This window comes from Rhipicephalus microplus, chromosome 2 (assembly GCF_043290135.1).
Source record: "Rhipicephalus microplus isolate Deutch F79 chromosome 2, USDA_Rmic, whole genome shotgun sequence".
Lineage (NCBI taxonomy): Eukaryota > Metazoa > Arthropoda > Arachnida > Ixodida > Ixodidae > Rhipicephalus > Rhipicephalus microplus.
The window spans coordinates 130,715,796-130,741,470 of NC_134701.1; the positions used below are offsets into that span (position 1 = coordinate 130,715,796).

Below are 25,675 nucleotides of genomic sequence, written 5' to 3' on the forward strand. Positions count from 1 at the left end.
TGTCAACTGTCAATTGTCCCTCACCCGCATATTGTGGGCGCGCGCCACAGCAGACTACTTGGCGCATGAGAATACGCGTGCAGATGTATAGACGGTTTCAAGGTCACAAGCGTCGTACCCCAAAAAACTTCCTGTCACCTCATTTACCAGCTCCTAACGTCGACACTCAAAGCATGTTTTAAGTTTTTTTTTTTTTCAAGTGTAAGGAAAGTCTCTAATTAGCTTTTCACATAAAGGAACGCGCGTTAACTTCAAGGGAATTTCTTACATTTTTTTATGTATCTCAAAAGAACTTCTAGCCCCGCCGCGGTGGCCTAGTGGCTAAGGTACTCGGCTGATGACCCACAGGTCGCGGGTTCGTATCCCGGCTGCGGCGGCTGCATTTCCGATGGAGGCGGAAATGTTGTATAGGCCCGAGTGCTCAGATTTGGGTGCACGTTAAAGAACCCCAGATGGTCAAAATTTCCGGAGCCCTCCCCTACGGCGTCTCTCATAATCATATGGTGGTTTTGGGACGTTAAACCCTACATATCAATCAAAAGAAGATCTATTTGAATATCTTTTGCCAAATAAGGGAATAAAAGTGTAAAAAACGAGCAGGCTATTTTCTAAAGCTCTTCATGTCCACCGATGCTATTATTATGGCACATCTGTGGATGAAACCAGATGTCACCAAGGGCGTGTGTTTGTAAACAGTGAAAGGGTCCATAGCAGCTTTCCCTTTCAATTCATTACCAAGCGAAATTGTCTGCTACTATCCCGCGCGCCTTTCGAACGCTATATACCAAGGCTTCTACATCATGCAGTTTTCGAAGGCAAGACACTTACGACCTTATCTGAACGATATGAGCACAGATAAAAAAGAAAGGCTTTCACGCCGCATCAGTTGCACACGCTGTCTTTCGGAAGCGGGCGGCCTTTTAAGAAAACAATGACGCCGCGTGACAGTGACCAAACAGAGCACTCTAAACACATGACGAGCGCGTTCCGTGTGGCCCACGTGTGTTTGGGTTTGCTAACATCCGAGTGCGTGCGCTCTCATTATCGCAGTGAGTACCAAAACGACTACGCGACTACGATGAAGGCCGTACGTAGTGCAAGGTTCCGGACTATAACCTCGACCACCTGAACCTATCGTTTTTGGGACGTTAAACTCCACATATCTATAATCAACCTGAACCTACTGCTTGCGGCTGTGTTCTGTGCATTTCGCCCGAATCGAATTGCGGTAGCAATGCGGGAATCGAACCGGTGCCGTCGATATTAGCTCTCAACTCTCATTATGGGGCTTCTAGCAGTGCGGTGCTGCTGAACCGCATGTACCCTGCGGAACACGAAACGCTTTGTCCAATTTGCAAAAGAGAGCATGACACCCTGCCGCACATTCTGACAAAGAGCAGGAAACTCGAGACCCCCTCCCCTTTTTACTTCCCCCCAACACTCCGTGAGCGATAAAAGACATTGTTACCCAGCCCCGCCCAAATGACTCAGCTCGCATTGACAGACAGGGACCAGGTACATACGCGTTGGGTACATACGCGTTCCGCAACTAGGTCTGGTGTGGGAACTCGCTCGCTGGATTCCGTGCCGACCGGCTGTGCCCTCGCGATCTCCGACATCAGCGTAGCTCTGGCCGACTGGGCTCGCCCTACGTCATCTCCTGACGCCGATCTCCGACGACAGCGTAGCTCTGACATACTGGACTTGCCCTATACGCCATCTCCTGACGCCGACAAGAGCTCTCGCAAGTGGTGCCCCGTCCTCGGACTCCTGTGAACGTGTTTCCATCTTTCCTATCCCCTCGATATGTCTTCGCTCTATGGCTTACCTTATCCCTCTTTCTCTCTCTCTCTACACCTTTATTCCTATCCTTTTAATCCCTCCTCACCACCATCCCTTGTGAGCTACTGTTGAGGTGTCACTCACTAAATCAGCAGACAGTTACGGGGCTCACTTTTCTCTTCCTTTCTCTCTTAGAACTACTTTGTAGGTCTGGTGTATGCGTGCACTACACCAACAGTGTTGGGCCTATATTAAAAGTTGATTCATCATCATTATTGCATTGGTACAAAGTCCCAAAAGAAAAAGAGGAAATGTATGTGCCGCAACAGAGAGACTATAACCACATTCTCACGCAGCATCATTACCGTTTTCTGTAAGACAGCGCAATGTGTGAAATATACATCGTTGGCAAGCGTTGCCGTCGTTTGGAGCGACACAACGCACAAAGTGGCATATAAGGTTTTGAATTAGTGACGTCAATTATGCCGCCACTGGACCCACGTTGTGCGGCATACACGATTGCAGGGAGTTCTGTATAGATGCACCGTCATGCTAATGCTGCGCAACTATCAGCTTGTTTCGCGCCCTTATCGCTCACGTGCTTGCACAGAGGCTCGACTGTTGGGTCGACGCAGATAACACAGCGGCCCTGTCGCCTTCTTTTGCTATCAGCTTGAGCGCCTCTAAACACGCGATCAATCAGAGACCGCGATTCCTCACCTCGCTCTAGCGGTTTACGGCCTGTCGTCGACAGATAGCGTAAACCAAAACGTAAACTTATAGGGGCACGATTTTTCAGTGACTGAAGCCTTCTATGCAGTACAACGTTGCCCATACGTCTCTGCAAAAAGAAAAAAAAGGGGGGGGGGAGGGGTGGTGTAGGAAGACGCAAGAAAGACGTAATCCATAAAACATCACGCAACAGTCATGATATCGCGAACGTTGGCACGGGGAGGGGGGGGTGCGCTGAGAATGCCGGGAGTGGAGGGTTCAGGCGTAGATTTTTTTTTTCACTCTGCTCGGCTTCGTATGCCACTTTTCATTTAAACAGGCCTTTCGAAGATAACTCCGAGCTATGCAGCAGGCATGCATTGTTGATACTGATAAGCTCTCCAGATGAATGTGCTGAACGTTTCATGGTACGTACCTGTCGTAGTAACGTGCAGTACTGATACTCCCACACTAGCGTTCGTTATATGTTCATGTCACCAGGAGGAGACGACGACGACTCGACAATTCATTTTAATTGATTGATTTGTGATTGATTTGTGGGGTTTTACGTCCCAAAACCACGATATGATTATGAGAGACGCCGTAGTGGAGGGCTCCGGAAATTCCGACCACCTGGGGTTCTTTAACGTGCACCCAAATCTGAGCACACGGGCCTACAACATTTCCGCCTCCATCGGAAATGCAGCCGCCGCAGCCGGGATTCGAACCCGCGCCCTGCGGGTCAGCAGCCGAGTACCTTAGTCACTAGACCACCGCGTCGACTCGACAATTCATTTTAAGAGAAAGTAAGTCGTGCACACAATTCCTACCATTGTGATGTTTAGCAACGAAACTTTGTGTGCTGAGAGCGCGCCGTTCGTGCACTTACCTCGACGAGGTGTTCCCGTGACTCGAATTGCGAGAGCAGCACGTTCTTGCCGTCGGACACCCGGGTGAGGGAGACGTGCAGTCGTCCGCTGCACAGCTTGTGCGCGTTATCCGGCAGCAGCTTGCACAGGCCGTCGTGGATGATGCCGTTGATGTCGAAGCCCGGGTGGAGGGGACCCAGGGCACGCTGGCGGGCACGCACGGCCACGCGCAGAACGTACGTCGTCGTCTCGCCTAGGAGAGAGAGAGAAATAAAGATATATTGGTTATGAGACGACGCGAATAACGAAGAGAGAAAGAATGAGGCAGGAAAGGGTACCATCTAAACGAGAGGCGGCATTCATTGTACACACTGCACTTAAGAAGCAGGGTGTGAAGGGAAAATAGCGAAAGTATGCAAGCGTGCATGCGAGGTCGCAGAACAGCCAGTGATCCATTAATTCGCAGTAACCTTCTTTACTGCAGCGGAAGGTAGGACAAGGGATTCGAGGATGCACAACCACAACATGGAGAAACATGAATGTTAATAAAACAAATGGAGCAATGGTCATTTCTAGTGACGAGTTACGGCGAGCATACTCAGTCGACCGAAAGTAAGAGGGACAAGGCAAGTTCACTATGTAACGACGATTCACAAATGTGGAGTAGCACGTTTCCGCAATTGAATCATGTAAAACGGGACCGACCAGGAGCATATGGCGCGTCGACGAGGAAAACGTAAAAAATAGCAACAGCAGTTACTGCGAGTAAAGAAACTGGACGTGTCAGAGGACTCTGAAAAACAACATCGTACCTCTCCGGGAAACAAAATGCTAACTTGATTACTATTACATTAATGACTTGATAATGCGTAGCCCTCGCCAGCATTATTATTATTATTATTATTATTATTATTATTATTATTATTATTATTATTATTATTATTATTATTATTATTATTATTATTATTATACAGATTCTTCCCTTGTCGGTCTTTCGGGAAGGCTTCCGCATAAATGTGTGTATTCCACATTGTTTCTCGCTCCCATTCCACGATTCTCATATTCTCTTTTTTGTTCATCCCATTTCGCGCTGATTTCTTTTTGTCTGCGCGTTTTGGCTCTCTTCATTTGATTTTTTTAACTGTCTGTATAGTGTAGTTTATTTTTCATTGTAGAATTGTTTGCGCGCGCCTGCACAAAGACTTTATGGTTGTTCCTGGGCAGGTTAAATCAATAATTTATTTTATATTACGTCACTTTCATATTTCTTTCGTATATATATATAAAAAAAACACGGCAACACCACGGCACGCATTGATCGCCCTTTTGCACAACGCACCCCGCTCGCGGTAGCGGGCAGCCGTACGACACAGTGATGCACGTATATACCTCGGTGAGTGAGTGAGTAGTTCAGTGGAACTGCGCAAGCCCCCACCAGGGCTCTCGGAAAAAAGAATGGCCAATTAAGAGTGCACGGGAGTATGTAGGGAAGTGAGAGAGCTTCGATAAAGAAACAAAGGAAGGAAGTAATAATATTTAAAGAAGAAAGTCACGTACACACAGACCGCGTGCACTTCATCTGACCCGCGACGCCTGCGCTGAACTTCCGCGATTCGGCCGAATGCGCGTGCCTCACACCATCAGATCACCGGCTCAGAGATTCCGTGAGAAAACAAAGGGCCGAAAGGGTTTCGGTACCCCGTTTGAAGCGTGCGTACGGGATGGTGTTTTAACGGAAATGTGCTCAATAATAAAAAATGGTATTGTTTTACAGTTAGTAGGACTAACCTGACAGACTGTTTTGTAACGGTTTATTTTCTCTCAAAGAGCCAACACATGAAAGCGAACAGAAATGCGGGATAGAATACTTCGACGGCTGTGCTTGTTCTTCATACGGCGCCTCCAGTTAACATCTGCGTCACCGTTTATAGAAGAAACAAGTTTCACTGGCAGTGCAAATAAAAAGAAAACAACATTATTGGGACCATATCTTCGGAATTGATACGGCCGTGACAGCGAAGTCAAAACAATACATGAATAGTTATAGAGAATGGTATGTACTTATGCGTGTTAGCTCAAACGGTTGGCTTTATTGCATGTTTACGCGAGTGAAGCTCAACGCCATTTAGAAGTGCCAATGTTGAAAACTTGATGAAATCCGTCACCCTAAACGTCAACACCTGCAAATGTGGAAGGTGATGTTGCGTTTAAACTAAAGAACCAAGAGGGGATGGGAGGCGCAGAATGCAGATAACTGATTTTTTTTCCTCGGCCCAGTTTTTTTCCGGCGCGACAGAAAGCTTACCCAATGTACAGTGTTCATACCTGCAGAAGTTAATTCCAAAAGCACGTAATCATTTTATAAGCAGTATTTTTCGAACTAAAAGGCTCTGAACACGGATGAACCCTTTTCGTTCAGCAACGCTGAGAATTGATAGCGATGGCGGTAGCCTTCCTGGCGACTGCTGCATGCTGTAGTTGTTCTGCTTTCTCAGGAGTTCCGGTAATTGTGTTGAACCAAGCTTATTCTGAATTTTACAACTATTTTCGAATATCATGAGACGATGAGGCTCAGCCTCTTTGTATTTGTACCTCGTTGCGTGCACCTGCGCCCAATATTGCTGCGCCCGTGTCGTGGACGGTTTGTCCCATCGTCATTACTTTCTCAGCACACGAGCCAAGCCAAGTCAGCGATAACATCACAGCGCATACGCGCGGCCGTTGCGACTAGCAGTACGCACCATTTCTGAGACAAATTGCCGAAAAACGACGTCGACCCTAAAACTGCGTGCACGGTTCCATGAGCGTGCAGAAAAGTTGTGCAAGACGCGCTGACGAGGATGTGATCATTACTTCAGGCGAAAGCAGCGCCATTTTAATGCGTACTATTTACGCAAATACATGTACGTATTTATGAAGTAACATCTTTTGCTATAAAGAAGCACACAATATTAACCGGGAAATTGTAGGCCACGTACGCTAATTTACGGTCACATGACAGGGCACATCGGATAATTGACATATCTGCCACCAGGTGACACCACAGGCTAATTTCGCGATATTCAATGAATAAATAAAATGTATCTCCACTTGTCACGATAAAAACAGGACCGGTTATGAGTCACTAGGAGGGACAATCTTTCCATCCGTGCAGTCATCTCATTTCATGTTCCTGCAGTTGTCGCTCCTTTTGAACATGCTGAAAGGACCAAGTTTCATAAAGTGACTGCATGAGGGTTCGAAGGAAGGAAACGCGAATTACGTTAACCTTAGAATAAACGCTACTGCAACACTTTCCCAGAGTCGAGACGAAGTCCAAAGGAGTCCATCACAGCCAGGTCTCGGAAGCGGTGATCAACGGTTCACAAAACATCTTCCCAAACCTTTCGTCGGTTTTATCTTCGAAAACGTCAGCAAAACCCGCGTGCCGGCTCTTCTCGTAATCGAAACGAACTCATTCTTCTTCAGTTGGCGAGCGCAATCACTCCACTACAAGCACACTATCCCTAAGTGACTCTTCAGCCCCCTCTCCCTCTTATCGGTGCGTACAAACGCACTCGACCGCTTCACTCCACTCACCCACTTTTCCTCGAGTGAAGGGGCGTCTTCACACCGCCGACGTCCCGCAGTGGCTCTCACGAAGGGTGCGAGTGTGACGCCCTTTCCGCTATCTCTGCTCACATTCCTTCAATATACTCTCACTCTTCGTCGCTTATCTCTGGCTCGAGCGGCGTCCGCATTGCACTTTATCTCTCTTCACTGTTGTGGCACGCGTCGCTACGTAGGCGATTTATCGCCGCCGCTCTGGCGGAGAAAAGATCGCGCCACTGCTACGCCAGACTGGCTGGCGCCTCCCTGCAAACCCTTTCTTCCCACGGATTCTCTCTTTGTCATTTCGGCCGAGCCATGTTGGTAGAGCTCAAAGCGGCCTCTTTTCTACGTGTACTGTTGTACGGCGAAACGCGTGATGAACTCCCGTTGTTCTTGTTATTCAGTGCGGCTCAATGCATGTCACCAAGTACGACCAAACATTGCTCCCGCACACGCACTCACTGTGTTAATGACGTGGCGAAAACAAGCCGCTCCCAGCGAAACATTGTCCTGCTTCGCGGTTTCGAGCAGCAGTGTTCCTACAGTCCTCCAATATGTCTCCCGCGGCTAACGGTACCGAAAAAAAAAAGTGGTATTAAATTTGGTACTCTGATCACCTCCCTGGCTTCAAGCCACTCACCATCTCTTAATTCGGCCACGTCAGCGGAGCGCGGTATGCGTTTTTTTTTTTTACTTTTTGTTTTGAAAGTGAAGATACCGAATATGCCCGAAGTGTTCAAACAAGTAAGCATGGAAGAAAGCGAAATTATGTGGTCAGTATGTGCCCTGCCCTGTCTATACATTAACTGACAACACCGCTAGGAGAAATTGTTGCGTCATATTCACTCGTAACACTTAGCGCAAGCAGCTCCCGCAGAGTACAGCTAACTCGTTTGGCGCAAATTAACACGACCCCATCATGACGTGACGAGGAAATGAACGAGCACTACAGAAACAGTTGCTAATCCTTGTGAACCTGTCGCTGCACGGAATATTCTGGCCAAGCTTCCAGTGTGGTATATCGATCACTTCACTGTCATAAGAGCACCCATAGCATTTCACGCAAAATCTGGATTCCTGTAACGACCTTGAACCCAAGAATATAATATACGCTGCCCGTGTAGCCAGCGCACAGCTCCAAGCATTGCCAATGCTCATGCATGCCTCGGACGTTCTGTCGCGAACGGGTCTTTCAGTTCCCGTAAAAGCAACTGCCGTGACCACTCGCGTATACAGAAGTGCCAGTAGAAAAACTGGTTTCGTCGTGGTAAATGTAGGACGCCTTAACGTGATCACGCCACTTTGGTTATCGCTCGGGCGAAATTCAACGACGCAGGCGCGCGTAGGGACCCGGTAAATGTGTCATCAGATAACGTAACACGCGCCACCACAGAGGGCCAAGGGCAGAGTTAAGCGCTTCCCGCCGCACGCAGTTATCCTGGGGAGTGGTACACAGAGTGTTGTCGCGCGCACATCTGGTTACATGAAGAAAGCAAGTACACGCACGCGTTGCATCGAGATACCTCCTTTGGTTATTGCTGTGTTTGGTAGCATTGATACGAGCAATCGCTCGTGTCGTGATGACCGCGTCGGGCCGCAGCTTTTTTGGTATACGTAATGATGAGTATGAAGTAGGCGGTATATATAGCGCATAGCCAGAAATGTACTGCCGGAGGCCGGGGAGGGCTCAGACGTGCTTATTAATTCGTGTTCGAGCGTATTTTTGCGCGTATACATACACATAGAAACTTGGAAAGCATCGGGAGAGTACGTACTTACCCCCCCCCCCCCCCCTCACACTACCACCCTGGCTACGTCCGTGAATGTAAGTGCGAGCCAAAATTACGCCGATGTGACACGAACTGTAAGGACGCTGGAAACTGAATTGCGTGCATTAAGCCTCGCGTTTTAACCCGTGAGTACACTGTGCGCATCGCCTGCTGGTGAACTCATAAAGGCGCGAGGAACGCCTAAGCAACAGGTTTATGACCACGGCTCGGTCTGAAAGATTAACCGATATATATTACAGCCACGCTGCACATTTTTTTTTTTTACGAGCGTACGTACGTGCTTAACACGCGGCAACGTGCCCATCGAGCAAGCAAAATAAAATGAAGCAGTATCTCTGCTCCACCGCCAAGATCGGACCATGCTATAACGAAATAAGACTCTTCCCCCAACTCTGCCAGGATAGCACTTGTCAGTACGGTGCACTTCAAAAAACTTACGCACTATATATCGTACATGCATTGCGTCCGCGCCTGTGTTTGCGAACAAGGTGCTGCTCTGAGAACCGTCGCACTTATGAGGAAATAATGCATACACGCGATGGCGGCATTTCTCTCATCCGCTCTCGCTAGTTTCCCAGTAAAGAGCAATGAGATGTTTCGCATGCGAGCGGCTCGCGAGGACTATACAGCAGCAATCGCCATGCGTTATGCTGTATCCCAAAGCTAATGCCAGCGGTGTGCAGCGTATACGTACATGAAACGAGATGATGCAGTATGGGTGCATGACGATGATGATAAAGACGAATAATACACCTGTACAGCATCGGTTAACCTTATAAGGGTCAGTCATGTTTTCCTTTTATATTTTGTTCTTCTGGGTGTGTGAACGGTTATGGTAGGATACAATGCTTCGCCCGTTCGCTCTTCCACTTCTATTTCAGACCATATGTATAAGTTTTCACGATTCTCCTCAGAAACAAAAATTTGGTCCATTCCGATGCAGTAAACAGGTCGATCGCCCGATGGATGACGCCTGGATGCGAGCCTGCATATAGAAAATCTTCGAATGCCACGAGAGAATTTTATCGCTTTCCAATCACTCGAGTTTTCAAGGTATACATGCACAACGCGTATGCGTGGTGCGACAAGTCACAATATCTCACACCGTTGCCAGGCTGATAACTCGCGTCCTTCGGCGGTGTCGCAGTGATTCCATCTCACGTGCCTTTCAAGTCTCGCGCCAATCGCGGCTATACGCGTTCAAAAAGACGGCGCCGCCGACGACTAAAAAATAAAACGCTCGGGCAGTGAACCGTGGCAGCACATGAAGGCTCCCTAGGTGGCGGCCTTCTTATTTGCTTTTCTCGTGCGCGATGTCGCAGGGCAGTGTCAAGGCTGCGACTTCGTGCCAACTTCTAGGCGGAACGCGACCTGCTTGTCGGCCAGTTCGAGCTAAATATAGAGGGAAAACGAAAAGTTACTGGCAAAGAAGTTGCGACGGGCTTCAAAAGTGCATTTGTCTCGAGAACCACGGGCGACGGACGCGACAACGACGGCTGTTTCAAATAGAAGTTTTAAGGCGAAAGTCTATTCGAGATACCCGCTCAAGCGCTCAATGGTAAAACATTTAAGACAACTGTTTGTTCGAACGAGTTGGTCCAGGATATTTCAAAAAATAATGTCAGTTTCGGTTTGAGAATGTTGTTCGAAACAGCGCTAACATATAATTCCGACGCTCACGAAAGCGGTAGAAACGTTTTTCAATTCTACGAGATCGTATATTGGTACCATACAAACCCCGTCAGGAGACATGCATACAGCGTAAACGTTGATCATACATGCTGAATTCTGCAGCTCCTATTGCATTCTTCTCTACATTGTTCCTAGTGCTTTGCGATAAAAGACCCACCCAGTCATGTTTTCCGCTTATATTGCTTACGAGAAAGCTTACTTCAAGTTTGCACATATTTCTTTGCCCTACATCATCACCACTGCCCGGTAATGTATACGCTCACGTGAGCGAGTACACATGGCTCGCCTCTTATCCGCTGCTCCGATATGACGGTACATGCATATGAAAGAAGGGGCGAAAATGTTTTCAATTACCCATCACAAGTCATGCACACACTGTTATATCTGGGCCCACGTACACCATTCAACATTTCGCCTCAGCGACCTTGTGAAGTGCTTTTTACAACGCGTGGCGACCGCTTGCAGGACCTTCGCCGAAATAAAACTTCATTGCGGACGGCTGTTATAGCGCGAGCTAAGAACGACAACAAAAGGGCAACACGAAAAACACTCGTGTATATAGATGATGTGGCGCAAACACGGCTGATTTCCTATAGAGTCACACATGGGTGCGTCATCTGGGCGCAACCGTACAGCTCCGCTATCAGCGCATGTTCCGAGGCTATATTTGCGTGACCGCTAAGCGCTTTTATCTTAATGGCTACACGAAAGAACGAGTGGAGCATGAAAGTCTATAAGATGTGCGATTAGACGAACCACTGATGATGGGCCCGAGTTCGATTTCCTTTCCACGGAAGCCTTCCTTGGTGTGGCGCGGGTAGAACACAAATACTTCGCAATGCAGTATAATCGGGCTAGCGGTTAAGTATAGCTGGTTAAGTATAATTGGACTATCACGATTACGCAAGGATCTGCACGGGGCGTGCTCGTACACTAAACGGAAACTAACCACTTCAAGTTTGATAGTATTACGCTCCACATTTCAAACATTTCATTTCGTTGACCTTGTAGTAACATTTTAATTAACGAGCGAGAAAACGAACGACACAGTTCCCTTTCTTTGAGTACCACGCCGAATCGCAGCACCGGCACGCACACCGTCTCGAACTCCAAAGCCTTGCTCGACTCGCCTTCGAAGCAGGCACCCATAGATACACGCGTCGCGAGCAATTTGCATGCAGGACAGTCACCAGACGACCAAGCTCTCCGGGGAAGGCAGTAATAAGGCTCCCTTTCTTTAATTGGACGTAAAACCTATCACCGCAAAATGCAGGGATACACTGCTTTCTCAAACTCGAAGCTCTGCTGGCGTGCTCTTTTTCAACGTTGCGAAAATCACGCATTTTCTCTACGCGGGCGCAGCGCTTTTCGAGCCCAATAGCCATTTCCTTTCGCGACCCATCGCGCAGTATCGTTATTCAAATGTGTTACACACGCAGAGATATACGAAAAGGCAGAGAGATAGATACAGAGAGAAAGAGAGAGAGAGTCGCGAGTTGCCTCACGCGAGGCGGTACTTCCTGGTACAGAGCGGAGGGCGTATAAGGAACGATCGTCTATACGCGATTCTCCAGCGTCAGCAGTATCCACGACAGTTATCAGTGCTTACGCCACGAGCAGAAAGGGGCGCGCGCTCGACGCGTATGGATCTCAAACGTACGGCGGCGGCCGTTTTGCCGCGATTACAGCGATCCACTCGACTGCGGCTTCCGCCAGGCAACGCGCGATCAATTCAATGTCGTTCAATGTCACAGTATCGTACAGCGGGTCGGCATAAGGTGTACGGGCCATGCAACGATTCAGCTACACGGCAGGCGCGTAACCAGAAATTTCTTGCAAAGATGGGGTCAACTATACTTTATGTATATTCGTGCATGCGTTTGTATGTGTGCGATATGCAAAAAAATATTGAAAAAATTGGGGGGAAAGGTATACATAGACCACGCCCACATAACCGGCTGGGTGGGGGTGCCCCTCACCTCCCGAAGTTCTGATGAGGACCACCAGATAACTGAAATTCCGGCAACGACGACAGCCATGTACTTCGGGAGATGAGGGTTTAACTGAAAACAATAAATGGAAATAGTTGTTAATTTTTAAGGAAGGAAGGAAGGAAAACAGAGGGAAAAGAAATTTTTTTTACAATAGTTATAAGGTCCTCAGCAAGCGACCCCCCCCCCCCCTGAAAAATTCCTGGCTATGGGGCCTGGTAAAAACCATTCATAATGATGACAGTTTATGCAAACGCGTAACAAAATAACCAAAAGCATAACAGTACCACTATTAAAAAATTAGTCTCTGCATTTGGGCAAACATGCCTCACGGAGTACAGATGTCGAGTAAAACGCAAAAAACAACCAGATAACTGAAATTCCGGCAACGACGATAGCCACGGACTCACTATCCGGGCTCGCGTTACACGAGTACCTGTATATGGAGAATGCAAAGTATGCGGGCGCAAGAGCTCCTGCTTGTTTGCCCGCGCGCGAAACGCGTCGTGCCCGCGTACCTGCTCGCACTCCCACGTTTACTCATCTCCACAAACACGCGCGCACAATAATGTCTCTCAGACACGTGGAGCAAGATAAACACGCACACAGCGGAATTCCGATCACGGGTTACTCGTATGTATGATTTCAGCACGCAGAGCTCGTTATCTAAAGCTATAGCTCCGCTAAAAAGGTACTGCTATATAAAGGTCAGACACGATAGCGGGAACGGTTCCTGCGTCGTTACCTTACGCGTAAGTTCCTGCGTGTGTTTATATTAGGGAATTTTAGAATAGCGCCCCACGAGCCCTTGCGGTGCGGTCGCTGCCACTGCGCATGTGTCGTAACGCGAGTCGGCGTTCGCTGACCACACGCAAAAAATCCGAAATTTTGTGCGGTGATGGCGGCCCGCATGAGGCCCGCAAGCGCTGGTTTCGAGGCTACGGTGTCGCTGCAATCGTGCGTTGCGGATCGCAGCAGGGCAAACGCTATTCTAAAACTCATGTGGCGCCCGCAGCGCTTGCAAGCGGTATTCTAAAACTCCCTATAGACGCACACAAAATGTAAAAATGTTCAGGGTGTTTAGAACCCCTTTAAAACTTCCCTATGTCCACTTCACTGGAACAGTGGCTTGGCGGCTGACCCGATGGTCCCGGATTAGAGATCCCGGCTATAACATTCACATTTCGACAGAGGCGAAATGTATCCCGTGCACTGAGCGATGTCAGCGCACGTTAAAGAATACCAGGTGGTCCAAATTTCCCGAGCCTTCCACTACGGCGTCTCTCACAATATATATGACGTAAAACGCAGAATATTATGTTTTATATAATTAACCTTCGCTATAGGGTTGGCCAATGCATACTACTTGCATGCGCTGGATATAAGTACTTACAAGTATCTTCTTGCAACGCGCGTACACTTAAAAGTCCACACAGGAGCACTTTCGCTGGATTACGAGGCTAATGTAGACCAATCAGCACGTCCGATCAACTTATTTGTAAGTTAACGTTCCAAAGCTGCACCCCTACGAAACATGAAAGAGGTATAGTCCTCGATTATACGCACGTACGTTTGAACACGCTGGAAACTTATACAACTGCGATTTCCAGTTTCGTTTCTTCGTAGCTTCGTCGGCGAACGAATGTCTCAAATGGGAACCGAGCCCGTAACCATTAAATGCGGAACAGAATTATCTGGTTATAGCCAGAACGCTGCCTATAACCAAGAGTATACAGACGAACACCGACGGTTCGAGTCGCACGGAATCGGGACTTAAAGCACGGAATCGGGACTTCCGAAATACGCGAATCGCGTGTGCCATGCAGCAGTCGGAGAGTTTTAATCGCGAAGCCGCGGAACGCATCCATCATGAAATCTGCCCCGGTTTTAATTGATTGATTGATTTGTGGGGTTTAACGTCCCAAAACCACCATATGATTATGAGAAACGCCGTAGTGGAGTGCTCCGGAAATTTAGACCACCTGGGGTTCTTTAACGTGCACCCAAATCTGAGCACACGGGTGTATACAACATTTCCGCCTCCATCGGAAATGCAGTCGCCTCAGCCGGGATTTGATCCCGCGCCCTGCGGGTCAGCAGCCGAGTATCTTAGCCACTAGACCGCCGCGGCGGGGTGCCCCGGCTTTAAGCGTAGCGTGCTGTAGCAATGACACGTAATCACGTCACGTGCTTTTATTCTTTCCGAGGGCCTTTCTCTCGTTCAGCTCCCCGTAACCTATGGTTGAGACTTCCCCTGTTCACATCGCCTCTCATTACTGATACCTGCCGAGCGACGGAGACGAAACAACTGGGCATTACCGCGGCTCGCGCAACACACGCTCGCATCTAGGCCCGGCCAACGGTGTGAGAGCGACCAACCAGACACCTCAGAATGCACGATGCCAACCAAATAGGCGCGCTATATCGGGTGCGTCTCATATGCGTAAAGTGAGCAGTTGGTCTTGACCTTGACTGAACCCGGAGATGGCAACTGAGAGAGGCCAGCGCGAGCGCATATTCCCGTCTATTATACCTGGTATATTATATGAATGTAAAGTACACAGCAGTAATAAAGGGGAATACCAAAACACACGGATGGGATACCCTACAATAAATGCTATATCAATGCGGAAAGCGTATGTCTACGCTTTCCGCATAGGATGATTGCTATATTTATGAAGCACATAATTAGGATCAATAACATTTTTCTACACGGATGCTCCGAGAAGTCCATGGTTGAAGACCGTGTTCAGAAAACAAAAGGGGGGCGAGGGGTATTTTTAGGGTAGCATGTACGTTACTAGTAAGAGGCGTCCCGGATTCCACAGAAGACGGGAATAGGTTGACTGGTGTTGGATACAACATCCATTCAGTGATCCTCCCCGGTAGCGTCTTTCGAACGCGACTTTATCGTCAAAAACACTAGAGCGGATCTTCGCATTATCGCGAACACACACAACCAGGAGACTATGGAGATATCAGCAAGCGGGCAGATTCACTAGAGCGCCAGAGTAAAGACGTACGAGGCTAGACTATTCCAGCAGCGTAGACGCTTAAAGGTAGGTGAAACACCCCGATACCCTTATCTTAAAAAAGACCACAATTTGGACGCGTACGATCAGTCGTAACTCGTGCTTATGCTGATAACGGTGGACATAATCGCGATCCACGACCAATGAATCATGTGCGCTACAAAAATGTTTCTGAAACGGGTACACATGATTCCGACCGTCGGGTCATGAACTTAAAGTCAAGATCGATACACCTTTAGGGAATGCATAGCATGCTTTCCCAAAATCCTTGCATTCGGCAGGCGACAGGATGCCCGACTTAGCGTCCCGGGAGATTACGCCGACGACGAAGACTACGACGACTCCATTTCGTGAAGCAACGTCCGGCGAAGCCTTAGTCAGAGAAGAAGCGTAAGGCCAGCGCGTAAACAGGCGCGAAAGCGTGCAGCGGCAGCGAGGAGCCAGAAGCCCCCTTCTCATCCGCAGTTACCAAGTCACGGGGAAAGCCCTCCGCCGCCAACAAGGAAGCCCGCGCGATCCGGAGGCTGCCTGAGTGAAAAGGAAAATAATCTAGCAGGGGAGAGAGAGGAGTGCTGAGACGCGCGAACGGCTATCGCTACAGGCGCTCCCCTGGTATGCAGGCGCGTGCAGTGAGCGGAACTCCGGCGACGTTATCTAATCGGCCAAACAAAAGGCGGCCTGCTAGCGAAAGGGAGAGCCGCCCGGCGCACCATTATGACTCGCACTCCTCGCGTACGGCATGCAGGGCTGTCGGACGCAGCGAGCGGGAGAACGGCGCGCGCACAACTGCGCATCATGCCACGGGCTCTCTTCTTTCGGCAGCACGGCCATTCTGCGTCACACGACCCGCGTCTGTCACGGGACTTCTAGGCGCTGCTGCAACGCGTCGTTGCCCGATAATACCGTATCCGCCAAGCACCGCGAGAAGAAACGTACGGTCCATTTGTTGCGATATTATGCGTACACTTAGTGCAGGGTCAACAGATATTAGAGATAATAAACTGGCAGGACTAGCTTCTGCGCATGAAAGTTGACGTGATATCACATCTAGAAATATGCCTACGGCCTGCACACTCGAATGCACACAGGCGACGTCCGGTGCGATGAGACCGTCCTTGCGAGACCCGGTTGGCAGTGGTGCAGTCGAACTTGTTTCTGCTTGTGTGGTCTGCATATTTTCATGTCTATGGTATGGAAGAAAAAGCGCCATTATCTCAATCTGACTCTTATCTCGCAGGATTTCTTACCAAGGGCGAATTGCACCGATGTGCATAACAGAAAGACGAGACGACACGACAGACGAGCGCATACTGCCAAGAAACCCCGCCAAAGAATGCGTAGATACGTTGAACCGACTCCAGGTATACCCACGCACAACTCTGAATTCCGTAGTACAAACAAGTTCAATTCCAAGCGATGCTATCACGGGACAAGCAGGCTGAGAACTACATTAGAACGTTCATTCATTCATTGGTTTCATTCATTCATTGGTGGAGTCAAGGATAATGCATGGTGGAGGACTGTGCAGTATCTGAAGAGGGGAGCTACACAAAACGCCACTTGGTGCTGTCGACATTGTACGTCTAAGTAGAGGAGCATCTGTTCATTCCATCGAAACGTAATCGACGACGGTACGCGGACGGAGGAAATGTTGCCCAGTTCTAAATATCGGCAGGACAACGTGGGCGTAAAGGTCGAAAGGCATTGCGAGTATCAGGTTCCGAGTAGTCCAGAACGTTAGTATAGCGATATTAGAAATTCAGCGTGGTGCTCAAGACTAAATGTGCCACCAGTGAAGCTTGCCGTGCACAGGTGCAATGGCGAGGCCGGGCACAAGCCCGCATCAGCAGGACACGGTGAAATGAGCATCAATATTGTCACGCTACTTGACGAAGCTGTGACGCTATACGTGGTGCGCACTGAACGTTAAGATGCTAATGTCGAATTGGCGGCAACCATGAGACCACCTTCCTTGTGGCACATCAGGATGTTTTCAAATCAACCGAAATAATGAATCGGCGAGCCATGCCCATATGAATTCTGTACGCAGGAAGGCCCAAAGTAATTCACCGCCCTATTTGAGTTGTTGTAGCGCTCTAGTGCAGACCCGAAGGTATTGGGATTGAATCCTAGCCGCCTTTCGACGGAAGCCAAATGCTTGAGGCCCGCATACTTAACTTAAATGCACTTTAATGAACCCCGGGAGGCTGCAATTTTTGGAGCCCACAAGTATACGGTTTTCCTTCATTACTATATCGTGATCTTGGAACGTAAAACCGGACAAGTACTACATTTATTAATTTTGTGTGGTATCAATCATGCGTCTTGTCCCTGAGCGACGCGTTTCGTCCTTGTTGGGAAGCGCGTGATCGGGAGAGCACGAGCTTCGGTTAGCAGTGCGGTACTGGTCACATCCAGTAAAGGGACCGATAACGGCGTACAGTCAGGTTAACGGCCGCAAACTATACAGTCGGTATAACGACACACAATCAACGCAACGCGTGCCAGAAGCTGCGTGTTCTCTGGAAGCGACCGGTGCCGTTGTCGCAGTCATAGGGTTCTTATCTGGGAGCCCGATAAGATTCTGTCCCTGTCAAGCGGGGTCACCTGCACGCGGTCCTCGGGTGAAACGCGATCGGCCAGCTGTACTCTCCGCCTGTGCTTCATGTATTCTTTGTTTTATGTTCCCGCAAGCAAGCAGTGCACGTTATTACAGAGGCGAGATAAGCAGCCCGATTTGCGTCACCGCGCAATTGCGAGGACACCGCGGCGAAGGAGAACCAGCACGAGCAGTGGCCAAAGGGTGCACGCGGTTGCGCAACTGCTGCCGGTTTCACTAATGTGGACAGTGTGTGAACCACATATGCTCGGGGACACCGAGCAGCAATCTGACGATTCTGAATGCGATTACCTTCCTTCTACTCAACGGGGTGGACAATGATGACGCAGCCGGTGCCGCGAAGGTCATCCTGCTCAACATTGTGTGCGCGCGCGTTAACACGCAACACAGCAATAATAATTGCGGGGGCTTCACGTCTCGAAACCACGATATAATTATGAGCGACGCCGTGAGAGCTGCGAAAATCGTCATCATCTGGGATTCGGATTCTTTAACGCGAACCTGAATCGATGCGCACTGGCCTCTACAGAGCATTTCTGCCTCCATCGAGACTGCGGCCGAGGTCAGAAGCTGAGCACCACACCAACCACACCGTATTACGCCACATAATCAAGTAAAAATAAATGAGATTACATACTATCATGTGCGCCCCACCCGCTTCCAATTCTTGAATAAAAAAAAAGTAACGTGAGGCAACATCTCTTTCTTCGGACGCCCGGTCGTCTCTAGCCTCAGCCGTTTTAATATATTATGCACGCTGTACCGCTTACACCATCTTCCAATCCTTTTGCGCAATATGAGACGAACACGTGACCATGGCGCGTCAGCGCCGTCCATGCCGGCGGCGAAGAGGATCCGCCGAGCAAGGCCGTCCGACGCCGCCGCGATGGTGCGAGACGACTCGTCGGCAGTGCACGCTTTCTCAGCCGCGACGGACTGGACAGCGATCCACTGCAGGCCCACGCGCCCACTTTATGGGTGTGGCCACTGCGCCGTGTACACGCTTCAAGGTGATAAGTGTGTGCTAACTACGCAGCACACGTGTGCGGCAAAGCTGACAAGGTCTTCTGAAGGAATGAAATCAACTGCGCATGGTGAGAGTGCAGAGGCCACGTGGATATTTCTTCTCTTTTTTTTTTGAACGACTCCCACATAATCGTTCGGCGATTGCTGATTAACCATTCGCAATATTCTGAAGCCGGGCAACACTGCAAGTATATTTCTCATCGCGATTTAATTCACAGACTGCGCAGGGGACCGGCAGCAAGAGGCTTTCGAAGATTTTATCACACAATTACCGACAGTACACGTCTGTGCAGTGGCCTTGTGCGGGACTGACACGTCAACCCCGATAACATTGCGTTCACACTTCGCGGTGCTTTTGTGTTAGCCGAAAGCGTACGATAGTACACTCAGCAACAAGAGCAGAACTAATTAAGAGCTCAGTTCTCTTCCTCACTCCCTCCTAGCCTTTTGTTTCTTTAATTATTTTTGTTGCTAAGCGGATGCGTATAAAACCACGGCACCGTGGGTAAACAAGCAATATACGAATAGTAACGAGCGGGCAAGCTATCGTCACCTGACCAAAGAATCAGCGCTGGCTAGAGAGGTGGCCGGTCCTGGTCCGCGGCAACAAGGTACATGGTCGCCCACTTGTAGGGCGCGCAGTGCGCTTGATCAGAATAAACGTTTATTCGTTCGTTCTTTTCTAGGTCTCTCTTATGTGCTGCCACTAAAGTTTAACCAGGAGAAATTGGCGCACAATTCGAAATATTTAATGCACGTCCACGTAGTATAAGGGCTTTTGCTACAGTGGCTCTTCTCTATACTCTGTTTGAGCCAGCGACTTTTCAAAGTACGCATACCGTGACCCACGAAGGATCACGCGCACATGCAGCGTGACGCGACACGTCGAACTGGCGTCTCGACGGAGGACGTCGTAGCATTTCATTTCAACACGTAAAGCTGAAGCGACGGTGATGTAAGGCCAGCGCGCGTTAGTCAACGGGCGCACGCGTTCATTGTTTTCCTGAGCTGATGCGCGCCCGTTGGACAGTTTTACAAAAGGACTCATCACGGTTGAAGGCTGCTGTCCTTCTTCTACGCCCCAACCACCCCCCTTGAGAGGCACGCACGTGACACCATGTAGTAAGCATATATACTATGCGTGTGACGTCATATTGACGTGTACACACGCGGGGAGCTCTGCTGCTCTCACTTGCGCCACGTGTCGTACACCGCATTCTGCGAGGCGAGATTCAAGGTGCATGAAGGCGTCCTGTACGTACATCAATAATATGCGTGTCGGGCAGCTGTTCGCAGTCTTTGGCAAATACCCGTATTCAGCGGTTGCCACTTCTCTTAACCTCGACAAGATTCTCTGGGCATGTCCGCATCGACACACACCATTAAACACAGCACCAAGCCCACATTTAGGATAACCACGCCCGACCAGCGGGAGGATGTACATAAACTGCTCAACGCGTGCCTCAACGCTGCTCACCTCTGGTCAGTCCGGCTGGCCGAATAGACCACCAAGACCCAAGTTCTGGCCACCGCCTGGAGAATGGAGTTTCCGCTGTGCTGGCATCTCGGCTCCCGCTTCCCTTTATTACAGCGGGGACACAGAATAATGTTTCGTTTCTATCAATCTCTCTATTAACCTTCCTAGCATTTTTCACGCCCTTAATTTTTTTTTTTTGCTTGTAGCCTACGGAACAGTTCACTTCCAGTAGAGCACGGTACCATCGAATAAATTGAACATGTCATAAGTGTTACATCCCTAAATCCATATATACCAACATTTTTTTACGAAAAATCTGCACGGGTTCTCCTCGCAGATCGTGCTATACAAGAGGTGTGTTTCGATTCCGGGCCACACGGGCGGCAGTCCGAAGGAGGGTGCGCGCAGTGCAAATGTTATCGTAATGCGCGTTCAAGAATCTTACGTGTTTAAAGTATTTATGCATCAGTCTTTATTGCGACGTATCGCTTGGCCCTATCTATACCATACGACGTTGCATCTCACCCGCAAGTCAATCGGAAAGCCAATTAACATCCAGATCTTAGTTGTGAACAGACTGCACATCGCGAGTAAGTTTCTATATCAATTAATCAAAAAGTATTCCTCGTTGACGTAGCGCAAGCAATGTGACTCCCGCGGGGTTGCGGTAGAAAAGAAAACGACAATAACAACAATAAAATAACAAAACACCATGTTTCAAATACTCTCGTTTGGCTTTCAACTGTTCAGGACTGGAGCGCGCCAACTAGCAGTCCCGTATTATAAATGAAAGTTTCATTTATTTTGGCCAACTTGCTACGCTTAGTATGAAGGCACTTATATTGCTACGTTCTCTTTTTGATACACTTGCACCTTGCAATTCGTTTGCTGTTCGTTTTCTCCGAGAATTCGCAAATCGATCACTGTTTCCGTGGGAACCGCAATGCTACCAGATAAAATAAAATAGGTTTCGCTCTGAAAATGAGAACCTCAGTCAGTAGTTGGTCCCACAAACCGCAGGAGTTGATGTAGTATACACTTCTTATTTATTTATAGATTCAAATATTTATTTGTTTATTTATTCTTTATTTATTTATTCATTTATTTATTTATTTGGCAATACTGCCAACTCTACGCGAGAGTCCTTGCAGAGAGGGCAACACGAATCAAAAGTGTGACTTGAGAGTCTGCGAAAACAAAGATAATTACGAGAAAAAAAAGTAAGAAAAACGCAAATATTGAACGCAAAGCCGGAATAGACTGGATAACCGATATATGTCAAACACGGGTCAAATAATCAGAAAGAAAGGAAAACAAGAGCATCGTATATCACTCTCTCCGGATTGTATCATCGCTCCTACAACAATACTGCCTGATAAAGGAGCACTGCGCACGTGTAGTACAGAGGAACAGGAATAATAAAGAAAAAGAACCCCTTAGAAAGAAGCACAGTTTTTCGCTCTTCCGTATTCCCTCGCGCGCCGTTCCTGCTCCCAGTGTTATCAGCTATATGGACACACAAGCTGACCAGCAGCGGCGGTCGTGTGCCTCAACGTTGCAACTAGCTCGCCGCTCTTCTTGTCAACGCTGGAAAGATAAGCGAGGGCCGCAAACTGCTCGGGTTGCTGCCTGCCGCGCAGTGTCCGATCAGCGAAGCAGCTCACTCCGGGTGCCAAAAAAAATGAGGGGTGGGGGGTGACAATGACGCTTATACGCTACAAATACTGTTTCAACGTACCAAAACTACCATATGATTATGAAAGACGCCGTAGTGGAGGACTCCAGAAATTTTCGGCCACCTGGGGTTCTTTAACGTGCGCCCAAATCTGAGCACATGGGCCTACAGCATTGCCGCCTTCATCGGAAATGCAGCTGCCGCAGCCGGTATTAGAATCCGTGACCTGCGGGTCAGCAGCCGTGTTCCTTAGACACTAGACCACCGCGGCGGGGCTAAGCCTCAATTCCAATGCGTGCAGTAATTACAACAAAAGCCTATTCGCGAGAAATGTGGTGCCGATTATGCAGTACAGGTCTACCGAGCGACTTGAGCTTTTTATCTCTCTTCCCCCTCTCCTCTCTATCTTCCATTTCCCCCATACCCCTCCCATGCGCAGGGTAGCAAACCTGCGGCCTATAGATTTATTAACCTCACTGCCGTTCTTTTCCTCCTACTTTCCCTTTCCTTGAGCTTGCCTCTTCTGGTGATCGCACTCAAGGGCAACGAAAAAAAAAAACGGAGTTGGGCGGTGGCGTTTTTTTGGTGCCCATATCATGCCTTTGTCACTCATGCTGCGGTGAATTCCATATTATCATCCACTAAAAATAAGAACGAACGCAGGAAGATGTGCACTGTAATTGTTTTGTTTGTTTGTTTTTCAAGCGCCAAACTTCGATTTGAAACTGATGTACGGCTGCAGGTGTCCATACTATACGTCTCAACTGGAAACAAAAAAAGAACAAACAGACAGCAGGATTTACAGCACATAATTCCGATTTTCAGAAAATAACACGGATACCTATAACGTGAAGTAGCAATAATGTACTCGATAACGGCACACAATTACTTAGCAATTACGTCCTCATCGAGTTTCAAACAACGATGCGAACAAATAAACCAATTAACGGAGAGAAACAATTCGGATGGAATCGAAGCCGCTCATTCGGAGTTCCAAGAGAACGACGAAAGGTACACCCAAGGAGGATTTAAAAAAAATTGCTGGAGTGGAAATGGTTGCGCAGAAGTGAAGCCGTTCCTCTGGCAAGATGGCGGCTGTGGCGGCCATCTTACTAGGGGCATGATAAAGCATCACCGTTCAGCGATTACAAACGGGGCATTACCCTCGCACGCCCAACGAGTTTACTGTGGGAACTTCTTCGGGTCACATAGTGCTCCAAGTGCGTCTTACAGTTACTAGTTTTCCTTGGTGAGCCTATGATTGGAGACAAAGTTCTTTGAAGATTCAGTCATCCATACTTGTTTCTCTATGTTGTTTTGTCGGGTACAACTATCTTTTAATATAGAACTAACACAGCATTTACATAACATATCAAAGCCACTTGATCTTCAATTGGGCACTATCGGAAAAGAGCATGTTTCCGCCATCTTGGCAGTGGCAAAAGCTGGCTTCACTTCTGCTGGCAAGGCATTGCGGGAGCTTCCACTCCAGCAATTTTTCTTTAATCCTCCTTGGGTACACCGCGTACAAAAACATCAAAAATCACCACCTCCATCGTTTGTAGCAGTCAGGCAACGCCTCAGCGGCGTCCGCGGGAACACAATCCGCTGACGTCATCAAGTAAACGAGCCAGAACAAGCACCGCATTTCCGCATCGTCCGTGTGTACGTATAAGCACGCGCAAACCAGTGGCGAGACGTCCAGACGCAGGCGCTCCAAATGGTCTCAACGCGTCTACCGATCTCCCGCGTCTTCGTGCGAACCGCTTCGTTTTCTTTCAGACTCCGGCTATTAGCTACATCATCGGCGAGTAAATAAGTACCAATGGAACTTCGTCGATAACGCGGCACATTCGCTGATGTGGCGGCTTCATTTTATGGGAAGACATGCCGTGCGCGAGCGTCTGTGACGGCAAAACCCATCTATACGGAAAAAAAGGGGGGAGGGGGGGAGTATCAACGACTAACACTGCGTCAAACCATTCGCTCCATTATAAACAGCCCACTTCGGTTTGCATCACAAGAAAGCGCCATCGTCTGCGGAGTGATATAGCGCAAACAAGACTTCCGGCAAAAAAAGAAAACGCCTGCACGTGAGGCCATTCGACGCGCGTAAGCAGCACGCGCGACTAAGCGATCTGAATAACAATGCCGTCAGACGCAAGCAGGGCGATAAAGCTTACACGCTCTGGAACTGGAAGACGGCGCATTTGGCGAGTCCCAGTACGTCATTGGCGTCACTTCGGTGTTTCGATGAGTGTCGGATGGCCAAGGCCACCCCTTCAGGCGTCAACGATGCACGCGTTTCAACGGAGCCTTCTGCGTATTTATGCCCTTGGCATTGTGTGCGGGGTGCATGACATCGTGATGACCGAGCAGAGTGGCACACCGATGAAAAAGCAGAAGAATGCAGTATGTAATGGAATGGAAGAGGGAAAACGAAAATTCCGTTTCTCGGCGATGTTAAAATGGCCGGATATCACCAGACCAGCGGGCACCTGACGCGTTCGACGGAGTCCGTGCGATCGGTGACACAAGCGCCACGACAGGTTGACCACGAAAGCCGTTTTGGTCTCCCACTGTAGCCAGTCGCATATATTAGTAATGCATTATTGTCAGATAAGGGTTGGTCAATATATCCAATTTGGGTGGACACGGCTATGCGAGTGTGATCGATGGGAAAAATGAATACACGTACGTATACGTAGTAAATTGTCATGGAAAAATTTTGTCACGTGTTATGCCGCACGCGAGAACACTCCTAAGTCAGTTCAGCAACGTGTATCGTTGGAATTTATTGAAGCGTGCACTCAAATATCAAAGTATACAACACACAGGTGGTTTCGCATTTCGTCCACGCCGACATACTGCCCACGTGGAGGGAATCGAACCCGCGTCCTCGAGCTTATCATTATAATCGCTAAACTGTATACGCACGGAGAGCAACTTGAGATGCATGCTATCGCCAAATCACTCGCGTCGACAGGCGCTACTCCATGTTGATTGCACCGCTGATTAACGTATGATGATGATATGTGGGGTTTAACGTCCCAAAACCACTATATGATTATGAGAGACGCCGTAGTGGAGGACTCCGGAAATTTAGACCACCTGGGGTTCTTTAACGTGCACCCAAATCTGAGCACACGGGCCTACAACATTTCCGCCTCCATCGGAAATGCAGCCGCCGCAGCCGGGATTTGAACCCGCGCCCTGCGGGTCAGCAGCCGAGTACCTTAGCCACTAGACCACCGCGGCGGGGCCTGATTAACGTATAAGGAACAACATGTCTCAATACAGACCACGTACAATAATTATCGCCAAAAATAACTTGCACAAATATATTCAGTTACAGCATTCCCATTAATTATAACGACACAAGTAGATCACCCAGTCACTGAACCAATGTTTATACTACA

General features: G+C 48.7%; 1 protein-coding gene across 2 annotated transcripts in view; it reads right to left on the minus strand.

Moving 5' to 3' along the window:
• LOC119170731 (1-acylglycerol-3-phosphate O-acyltransferase PNPLA3) overlaps positions 1-25,675 on the minus strand; it is a 60,730-nt gene that overhangs the window by 11,483 nt on the left and 23,572 nt on the right. For both annotated transcript variants that reach the window (XM_075886800.1, XM_037421980.2), the window contains exon 2: positions 3,383-3,615. In XM_075886800.1, coding sequence (XP_075742915.1) covers positions 3,383-3,615 — 233 coding nt within the window. The remainder of the gene's footprint in view (positions 1-3,382; positions 3,616-25,675) is intronic.